The following is a 10381-nucleotide window of genomic DNA, read 5'->3' as shown; positions in this document are numbered from 1 at the left end:
CTTATTAATAGCTCTTCGGATCCCCACCTATGCATTTCAACAGCGAGCAGATACTTTGGGAAAGAAATCAGTTGACCACAGCTTAGGAAACACTAATGAAATTAACATTCTGTATTATTCTGTTTCTTTTGTCATTGTAGAAGACAATTGTTCAAATGATATAAGTTTGTTCAAGAAAGATACACAAGCGGTGGCTGCTGGGTCAGACAAAATGCCTCTCTAGCCCATGTTCTGTTCCCACAGTGGCTGACTAGATGCCTCCAGAAAGCTCCAAAACAAGTTGCCCTCTGGAATTTGAAAGTAGCATATAGCCGTCATTACTAGTACCCATTGGTAAAATTGTTTCCTGTGCATTTTATCCAGTTTCATTTTAAAGCCATCTTAAATTGGGTGGCTATCATTTTCTGGTTTCCATACTTAGATACCCATCTTCATTGGGTACCCTGATTTCTAGTATTGAGAGAGGAAGAAGCTCCATGTACTTTCTTTACCACTCATCTCCTTCCTTAGCTGCCTTTCTCTGAACTAGCCACCCTGCTGTCAAAAGTTTTTAGCTTTGCATGTTAGGAAGGTGTGCCACTCCTGTGGTTACTTTGGTTGCCTTTTTCTGTACCTTTTCCAGTTATGGGCTTCTTTGTGAAAAACGGAGTAATAGTATTTCACAGGCTGCCAATGGAAATATCCCTGCAGGCATGAACGGTTGCCTGTTGGGCCCCGGATGCCCCACAAACTTTTGTCTGTAGCTGTTGGTGATAGAGAGTCAGACTCCGAGTCCCTCTAGCTCAGTGCTGCCTACACTGATGGGCAGCGGCTGCCCAGGGTTTAACGCAGGACGCTTGGAGAGATTCTAATCCTCATGGCTCTGATCAAAAGGCCCGAAGTAAATCGGAACATGGGAAGCCGCCTTATGCAGACTCTTGGGTCCCCGTCGCCCCCCCCCCCAAGCGCAGTACTGTCCACACTGACTGATAGCAGTGGTTCTTCAGGATTGCAGGCGGCGGTTTTGGTCCTGGCCACCTGGCCCCCACTCCCCTAGGCCTCGGTACAAAAGCGCCCCCGCCCCGCCCGAGGAGCCCCCCTGCAGAGCGGCGTCCCTGGGGCGAAGGCGCGCAGCGATGACGTTTTACTTCTGGCGCAGAAAAGAGGATTGTGGGAAAGGGAAAAAAGATGGCGTCTACCAAGAGGGTGCTCTATGTGGGTGAGTGAGAGCGCGGGAGGCGGGGAAAAGGGGCGGCGGCGGGGAAGGGGGAAGGGGGAAAGGGATGGGGACCCCCGACTTAAGCGCGTGGCCTTGGTGCGTCTTTCAGGCGGGCTGGCGGAGGAGGTGGACGAGCGGGTGCTCCACGCAGCCTTCATCCCTTTCGGCGACATCACGGATATCCAGATCCCCTTGGACTACGAAACGGGTGAGGAGGAAGAAGCGGGGGGCGCTTGGCTTCGTAGCTACAGCAGCAGCAGGCTCGGCGGCCTTCTAGAGGTTTTGGAGTACAACTCCCATCAGCCTCGGTCCAAAACCTGTGGAGGGAGGAGTTCCCGGCGTTGGGGAAGGCTGAGCTGGAGGGCGGGATTTTAATTTCTGCAGGTGGTACCTTTGCCATGCATGGCGTACGGGGATCTTCTCTGGTGCAGGGCTAATGCTGATGGTGCAGGAGCTCTATCTTGGCCACCCTCTGCATGCAGCGATTCCTGTTGCTTTGAAAGGCGTTTCTCTCTGGCGTGGGATATGTTTCTTCCCCAAATCCCTGCTTGCCCCCTGCAAGTGGGTTTGAAAATGGGCCCTGTGTGTTAGGGTGGACAGAGATCCTGCACCTTGAACAGTCATGTAAAAGAGGGGAAACCACACCTGGCATGAGAAGCCGTGCCTGTTGAAATGGCTCCGTTTGCACAACTGCTCAAGATGCTGGAGCCCTGTCTTCTCTTGCATCCGCCTACTGGAGGTCTACCCATGGACAGGAGCGATGCTTTGGATTCCTAAGGAAATACTTGAATTTTTAGGCCACTACATTACATTTGATATTGTATGCCTTAAGTGGGGACTCTAATAGCAGGTGGCTCAGATGCTAAGACTTTTTCCAAATTGTGACAGAGGTGAGGTATCCTTAGGTTTAGTTTTGACAGTATAACATACTTGTTCTCAAATGAGGCTCTTGAGCTGTAACTGCTCCTCATAACTCCTTGATGACCCATTGAGTTCCTCTTTGGCTTTTTAGCTTCTGGTGTATGACCTCCATAAACATTTCCCCCCATAAATGAAATATGAAAAATAGTGTGCCCAATGTTTTGCACCATCTATAATAATTTCACTCCACAGTGTTTGTTAATTATTTAATTACGTTGTTGCTCTGTTCCAGTCATTTTGATCTTAGATTAGTTCAAACCCAGCCAGATGGGTGGAGTATAAGTTTATTATTATTATTATTATTATTATTTTATGAGGTTAGCTCTGAATTCTTACTTCAGCATGATGCAGATTGATTTTAGATCTGTACTTATAAATTGGTCCTGACAAAAAACAGAACTTCTTATGGAGAACTTTTAGGCCAAGATCTTTGTGGCTTCTTGCTTCCTATATTCTCCGAGAAAAAAACAGCATCCTGGTGGTAGAATGAAAATGAATTTCTGAGCACTTTACTCCTGTTCACTCGATGGTCTGCTAGTACCGGTAATATGCCATAAATCAATTGGATGGGGCTTCTGAAATGTCAGTGTGAGACATTTTGCTTCTCTTTGCATTCTTGTGTTGATGTTTCTTGTCTGCCTTGGAGCCTTTGATTGCTAACTTTTCTCTTGTATTTCTGCAGAAAAGCATCGAGGTTTTGCTTTCATTGAATTTGAGCTGGCTGAGGTGAGGAATGGCAGAGGGGAGAGTTTTGAGGTGGATTTTCAGATTTGTTGAAGTTTTCCTCATCCATTTCCATCACATTTGCTGAACTGCTGGTGGGGAGGGTAAAAAAGGGTGCTGACTTGGGTAGTGACTGGGTTTAATCAAAGAAGGAAGGGTTGACCATTAGATAATCAAGGCTTTTGAGGGCAGGAGAAACTTCTTGATTTTCCAGGAATATTTTTATAGTTGCTTGAATAATTAAAATTGAATGAGCAGTAGAGAGTAAATGTAAATGTATATCGGGTCAGAAAGCAGTGTTTGAAGGCACCCTTAGGATTACAGTGGAACAGAAGCTTGTATTGCTTAACCATGCAGAATCATGACTCTTTTTCATCACATTCCTGCTGCTCCAGTTAAATCTCAGAGCATGCAACTGTTGAAACTGTGAATGGGCAGAATTGTAGACTGGTGTTCAAAAGTGTATTTCTGTCTTTGTAAGCCTGTATCTCTCTCACACTTAATACTTCTTGGCATAGGGACACCAAGCTGGAGTGAACTAGGTGAGCAAGTAAGCACATAGTAAAATCTATATTTTTCCTTTTAGGATGCTGCAGCCGCCATTGACAACATGGTAAATTGATCTTACTTACCTTTCTGGAAAGTTCAAATGATGCTCCTGCTCTGGATTCCATTTCATGGGAAGAAAGCAGCCCAGACACCTTGGGCCTCCCTTTTGGGGTGCTTTGCACACAGCCTCCTCATGCAAAAATGTTAGTTTCAGGTGGCCTTTGAGAACTAAGAATTGAAAGATCTGTTATCTCCTTGCTATGCATTGGCCTGATTCACACAACACTAAACTAGTGTTACAGAAAGCATTGGGCTCATGTGCCCAATGCTCTCTGCTTTCCTCCCCTCCCCCTGAACTGCCAGGAAGGAGAATGCTATGCTGTTTTTATTAATGATTAATTTATATACCACTTAATTGGCAAAGTGACTTCTTTGTCACCTAGCGGGTGTGATCTTGGGCTAGTTGCTTCCTCTTAGCCTAGGTTACCTCACAGGGTAGTTGCGAGTATAAAATGAAGGGGTGCTGCTCTGAACTCTGGCAGAAGGGTGAGATAAAAGCATGTCATTAAATAATTCTGTCCCCCATCTAGAATGAATCTGAGCTCTTTGGGAGGACTATTCGTGTCAACCTGGCCAAGCCGATGAGGATTAAGGAAGGATCCTCCCGCCCAGGTGAGGCCTGGAACTGAGATTGGTGCCACAAGCCGATAGTCTTAGCTATTGTGTGTGAGGAAACCATTGTATTTTACCTTGATGGCAAAAAGATCAATACTAGATTATTATTTTTCTCAAGAACGCCTTCTGTTTCTCTTGACAGTTTGGTCAGATGATGACTGGCTGAAGAAATTTTCAGGAAAGACGCTGGAGGAGAATGTGGAGGAAGAGGGGGCAGAGCCTGCCCGATCAGAGGCACAGGAGGTACATAGGCATTATCTTGGCTTGTGGGTGGGAGCATGCAGCACTCTGTAGATGCAACATATTTTGGGGGGCATAACCATTGAGCCACATCTACACAGGGGGCTTGTTACTAATAATCTGTGGCACTTGCTGAGCACTTTCAGTCCCCCTTAAGTTGCAGAGTACCCCAAGTGCAGCCTGCACAGGCCTCTCTGCCTACCTGCACAATGGATGGTAGTGTTACACCAGTGCACACCAGGTTGCCTGACAACTGAGTGCAGTTTGGAGGAATGGCATGCTCTTGTCCCACATCACACACACCTTAAGAGGGGTTTCTGTGCTTTTAGAGGCAGCAAAATTCACTTAGAGATCACAGTGGCAGCAATAATAATACACCTATAAAGTGCTTTGAAGTATCTAGTTGCTTCCTGTACATTATCACAGTAATCCTTACAATAATCCTGTTAAGGCTGGTCACATAGAGATAGTGGCTTTGCTGAGGTCGCTTTCAAACTCATGCTTGAGGTGAGACTAGGGTTTTGGACTTGGAAAAAGCTCTGTTTCTCTTCTAGGGTGAACCACCAGCAAAAAAATCAAGGGCAAACCCCCAGGTTTACATGGACATCAAGATTGGAAACAAACCTGCTGGTCGATTGAACATCCTGTTGCGATCAGATATTGTACCTATGACCACCGGTAAGAAAAGGCTCCTTTTTGTACAGTGGCAGGTTGGAAACCCCACATCCCCCCCCCCCCCCGTAGTATTTCAGATCCATTGCCTAGATCTGCCCCGCTCTGCTTTTTGAAGATGGAGGACAACATTTCAGCACCTCACCTGTTCTCTTAAGAATTCCCATAGATGGCAGGCACTTGCTGATATCCAATGTTCATTGCATTCAGAGTGGACCCATTGATTTCAGTGGGTCTACTCTGAGTGTGACTATCATTAGATGTCACACAGCAGCTCTGAAGTAATATCTGTAAGCTTCCTTTGGCCTTGGAGATTTGAGCTCATTTCAAGTAGTTACATGTTCTCTAGCATTGTTTCTTTTATCCTGGACTGCAAATCCCTCTGCTTTCCCAGTTGAGCACAAGACTGAGTCAAAACAGAATCATTTTGTCTTTTCCTGCTTATCCATTAATTTTCTGCCATTTCCTGAAGCAGCTGAGTTGCTCCCTTATCTTCCTCCATGCTCTGAAGTGAGCTAAAGAAGCCTCTCTCCTTTACTGTGTTCTGCATCCTCTGCAAACATGGGGAAAAGCCATTTTACTTGTCTCTGTTTCTTCTGTAGTGGAAGTACTGGCATTGCTGTTTATTTCTGCATATATTAGATACCATTGCTTTGTTTTTAATTTTTATAATTCAGTTGGTATCATTTTTAAATTATCAGTATAGTCAGGGCTTTTTTCCAGCCAGAACTAACCAGAACTCAGTTCTGGCCCCTCTCAGGTGGGTGCCATTGCCATTATCGGAGAATAAGGGAGATGTTCATGGTGAGTTCAGACACCTTTTTTCTAGAAAAATAATCAGTATAGTAGAATTATTCTAAAGAAGACTGAGGAGGCTGAACTATTACCTCATTCAGCTATGTTTTGTTGTATGAAATTAGGCTGTCTTTGTAGCTGTCATTAGGCCTCGGCGATATATTGATATATTGCCCAGGACCGGTATGAGGGCTGGACTTCAAATGTGGTTTCACTGAGCAGTATATCGCTAGTGAAACCTCCACTGCTCTCTTGTCCCTCCAGCGCCCAGCACAGTGAGGGAGACACAAGCTGCAGCTGGCCAATGGAGGAAGAGGAACTCAGAGCTGTGGCACATTCAACAGTGTGAAACTGCCATCGTGGTCTGCCCCTTATGCCAACACAGAGGGAGAACCAAGCTGCATTGGCCAGGTGCCGATACAGCTTGTTCCTCCCTCCAAGTCTTTAAACTGCTTGGCTGACACGTGCGTGGCTGGCCTCGCCACAGCCAAACAGTTTTACAGAGCCCCCAACCTGCCAGTGGCTCGTGCGAGCCAACATCGGAGTGGGAGCTCCGTTAAACAGTAACCGCTCGTGGCTGAGAAAGCCTTGATCTTTCTCCTGCTAGCATGCAAGCGGGATGATTTGGGCTCCTTCAGTTGGGGAGAGGGAGGCTTTGCGCTCTCTGGCTGAGGTGTGCAAATAAGCCCCCGTCCCTCCGGCATGCGTGCGTGCCAGATGGATGGGGATCTTGCTCAGCCGGGGGTCGAGAGTCTTTGTGCTCTCTGGCTGAGGGCCGTGCCAACAAAGATGAAAGGGAGCCCTGACGACAGAGTCTGTCAGGTTCCGTCGCAATGCTTCCTCTGTCTTTGGGCAAGCGAGGAGGCGAGCAAGCAGCCTCTTTCTCATAGGAAAAGGAGGCTGCTTGCACACCCACCCACACTCTTGCTGGCAGTGAGAGCTGAAGTAACCAATGCAGCTCTTTTCAATTGTGATGTTTGACTGGTGATATGCCATGATGTTGAAAAACTAGTATCACCCAGCCCTAGCTGCCATAAGCCCCTTCGTTGTCCTCCTTAATTTTGAACATTTCTGTTTTTACCCTACTGGATTGCAGAGAACTTTCGCTGTCTGTGCACGCATGAAAAGGGCTTTGGCTTCAAGGGGAGCAGCTTCCATCGTGTCATTCCTCAGTTCATGTGCCAAGCGGGAGATTTTACTAACCACAATGGCACTGGGGGCAAATCTATCTACGGGAAGAAATTTGATGATGAAAACTTTATCCTGAAGCACACAGGGGCAGGTAAGTAACAGAGTTGCTGGGGTGGAGGGTGGGTTTATTTGCCCTCGAGTTGGTCAGGCAGTTTGTGGAGTCGAGGTTCTCTTGATCTTTTGACTTGAGCCTCCTGCTTTAATTGCTGTCTTGTTTTGAATTATTTTATTGTGTATTTTAATTATGGATGCTTATATTTTAATGTTAGCATAACCACTTTAGAATTTGTAAATGACTTAGAAGCCTATTTTGGCACATGTATACATTAATGAATACTAATAATATCCAGCAGGTTTGTGCCAAGTCGGAGCATTCCCCAGAGTCTGCTCTGTGGTGGTGCAGGGATAGTTGGGGTGTTGTTATCCTCCTGCCTCTCTCCCCTTCACTCCAACCAGCCACCACCATCAAATAGTCAAGTGGGCTTTCTAAGGCCATCTTGCCCAAGACACCTGGTCCCCCACTTCTCGCATTGAAGCTAGCTCTGCACAAGAGAATCCTGGTTCCTCAACACTGCTTTCTGCAAATGAGACAGAATTGTTTCTTTTACTTAGCTTTATTCTAAGAGTGTTTGTTTTTACATAATCTTCCAAATTTTGTGTTTCCAGGCAAAGAATTGAAAAAAGTGGGTGCTGTTAAGATTTTTATTTTTTTTGATGGGGGGGATATGTTGCAACAATGCAAAGTGTGAAATGTTTATATCTCCCAAATGGGGTGGTAGTTGGCTTTTTAAAAATATATAATTAAATGGAGGTTAGAAGACGCTACAGGATCTTCTAGTCTTCCAACGCTGGAGGTGCAGGAGTTCAGCCTCAACTCCTTGTCTTGTCTTGTCACCTGTTCCCCTTTCCTCAATTTGTTATAAACATGCACACACACAGAGATAGATTTTTTAATTCCAGATTTGGAGGAAATTCTTAAAGGACGGCTTGTGTCTTTGTAGGCTTGCTGTCCATGGCCAATTCTGGCCCCAACACCAACGGCTCACAGTTCTTCATCACATGTGATAAGACTGACTGGCTGGATGGGAAGCACGTGGTCTTTGGAGAGGTGACGGAAGGGATGGACGTGGTGCGGCAGATCGAGGTTAGAAAGCCAGAGGGACTGAAATGTCCCGGCACATTTTTATTTCTTCCTTTAACCTGACTTTAACACCTGCTCCTCTCTCTCTTTATTATAAAGGCCGAAGGCAGCAAAGATGGAAAACCAAAGCAAAAAGTTATCATCTCGGACTGTGGTGAATATGTGTGAATGTTTATGCAAGCAGAAGTGAATTGGAAATAACCAACAAAATGAGCAGAGCACCACATCACATGGTTACAAAAAGTGTATTTGTATGTCCTTATTGAGATCTGTAGATTCTAAAGAAATCTATTTTGTACAGAACTTTTCCTCCTATAAATAAATTATAGCTATTTTTTTACACCTGGCCTTTTAAGAGTTTAGCTTTTTAAACTTTCTTAAACTGGTAAAACATCCATAGGTGACACTGATAGTGTAGAAATGGTTGTGAAATCACACTGAGAGGCCTTCTTCTGTGAATGGGTCTAATCCCCCTCTAAACCCACTATATAGGTTAGCCATCCCAAAATAGCTCACTTAAGAGAGGTTTAGATCTACTTATGCTCCCAGTGGTTATCAGCCAGGGTAGAACCTCAATGTGCCAATGCAGCATACCCTTAAGTACCAGTTTCTTTCACCACACTACATTTCAAAGTACAGTTGGCTCCAGCAAACTTTGTGGGGTAAACTGCCACCAGCTCCATGCCCAAGTTTTGATGAGCTCTTGCAAGAAGTGGAGTGGGTAGAAATTGGAGTAGCCAGAACACACATGGTTTCATTGTTAAAAAAAATGTAATCCAGACATGCTGTATATATCCAGTAGAGAATCTGATTGGTAAAACCTTCTGAGCAATCAACGGAAAGGATTTTTCTTTCACACAATGTATAATTATGGGGTTTGTTGCCACAGGATGTTGTTACAGTCTCTACCATAAGTGGCTCAAAAAGATTAAGACCTATCGTCTTGGAATTTGTGCATCACTGATGGCTAAAAATGAAACTCATGTCTAGAAGCAGCAATGCACCACTGAGGATCCGATTCAGGAGCAGACAGGCATGGAGTGTCGCTGCGATGGCTGTGAGATTCCAGGGAAGTGAACACTACACTTGAATGGGCCTATGGCCTAATCCAGCCGAGCTCTCCCTACTTAACTTCTGATGCGTCACTGGAGCTGTAGCAGGCTATGCCAAAGGGAGTGAACTGAGGCCGCAGACCCACAGGAATGGGTGTGGGCTGCCCTGCCTCTAATTGCTGGGGAGAGGAACTGGCTCTTCAGGTGTATGAAAGGAGATGCCCAACAGATCAAGCTGGAAATACTGAGGATTCTGCACAATCTTCCTGGCCTACAGAGAGATTGTGGTGTGGGAGTCACTGAATGATCCTCTGCTTGGGGACAGTGAGTAAGGGGGTGCTTTGGGGTGCTTGAGAGATGTGCATAATTATTCTGAACAAAGCTATGTGCAAGTTGCAAAATGGTTCCTTGTTCTCTTTAGGAAGGGAACAAACAACCCCACGGGCTGCAGATGTGCTGAGCAAGGCAGTCAGGAAAGCTGGTTGCTGAAAGAGAAGGAATGAAGACATTTCTGCGGGTTGTGGCGTCCAAAGGAAAACTTGCTGCAAAGAGGAAGGCCTGGGGCAAGGAAACTGCTCCATATGCTCAGTGCCCTTAATCATTTGCTCTACTTCGGGGAAGGGGGTGCAGCTCTCACTTCTGCTTGGATGAAGCCCCCAAAGGGCATTGGACATAATTTTCTTCTGCATGTGGCCAACACCTTCCAGATTGATTATACAACCTGGTTCTAGCATAAGGTGCACCTCCAGCAAAGAATGGAAACTGGCAGACTTTAAAATGCCCAGAGCCCTTTTTGGCTGTTAATCCAGGGTCAAGTGAATGCAGGTGGGAGGGGAGGGGTGCCTGCTCTCTGAAAATGCCCCAGATGATTGGAACCCATTGGCTACATTATACACATGGGAAAAGGTCTGACACTCAGCTGAAGCAGAGGCCCTGGGTTTTGATGGGGTGCCACAGAGCAGTCTCCCCTACATGGTGGTGGCCCCCCAATTGCCAGGATTGTTCCTTGCCTCTGGTCCTCATGTGCATGGAAGCCTGAGATTTGGGATCCTCAGGGTTTGAAAGAAAGTGTGGCTGTCATGTGCAGAGCCAAAGAGAGATCTGATAATGTGCAGGAGGACTTGTGAAAAGCTCCAGCATCCCCAAAGGGCAAAGGTGACACTCCCCAGGCGTGTTCCTCTCTCTGGGCTGACCAACGCTTGCACACGCTGTTCCTTGCAAGAT

The 10381-nt window shown here is 46.1% G+C and overlaps 1 protein-coding gene across 1 annotated transcript; it reads left to right on the top strand.

The window, feature by feature from the left end:
• Positions 1-1139: 1139 nt before the first annotated feature.
• Positions 1140-8447, top strand: PPIE (peptidylprolyl isomerase E). The gene is made up of 10 exons (XM_033157607.1): positions 1140-1198; positions 1308-1406; positions 2802-2845; positions 3429-3455; positions 3982-4063; positions 4209-4309; positions 4861-4984; positions 6870-7055; positions 7966-8108; positions 8205-8447. The coding sequence occupies exons 1-10, from the start codon at positions 1168-1170 to the stop codon at positions 8271-8273; spliced, it is 906 nt and encodes a 301-aa protein (XP_033013498.1). The 5' UTR covers positions 1140-1167; the 3' UTR covers positions 8274-8447.
• The last annotated feature ends 1934 nt before the right edge of the window (positions 8448-10381 follow it).

Source organism: Lacerta agilis, chromosome 8, assembly GCF_009819535.1.
Source record: "Lacerta agilis isolate rLacAgi1 chromosome 8, rLacAgi1.pri, whole genome shotgun sequence".
NCBI lineage: Eukaryota > Metazoa > Chordata > Lepidosauria > Squamata > Lacertidae > Lacerta > Lacerta agilis.
The sequence above is the reverse complement of the archived record's forward strand: the minus strand, read 5'-3'. Positions and strand labels throughout refer to the sequence as shown.

Coding starts and splice junctions, on each gene's coding strand:
- PPIE (XM_033157607.1), top strand. CDS start 1,168: ATGGCGTCTACCAAGAGGGTGCTCTATGTGG. Junction 1,407..2,801: donor CCCCTTGGACTACGAAACGG/GTGAGGAGGAAG, acceptor GTATTTCTGCAG/AAAAGCATCGAGGTTTTGCT. Junction 3,456..3,981: donor CAGCCGCCATTGACAACATG/GTAAATTGATCT, acceptor TCCCCCATCTAG/AATGAATCTGAGCTCTTTGG.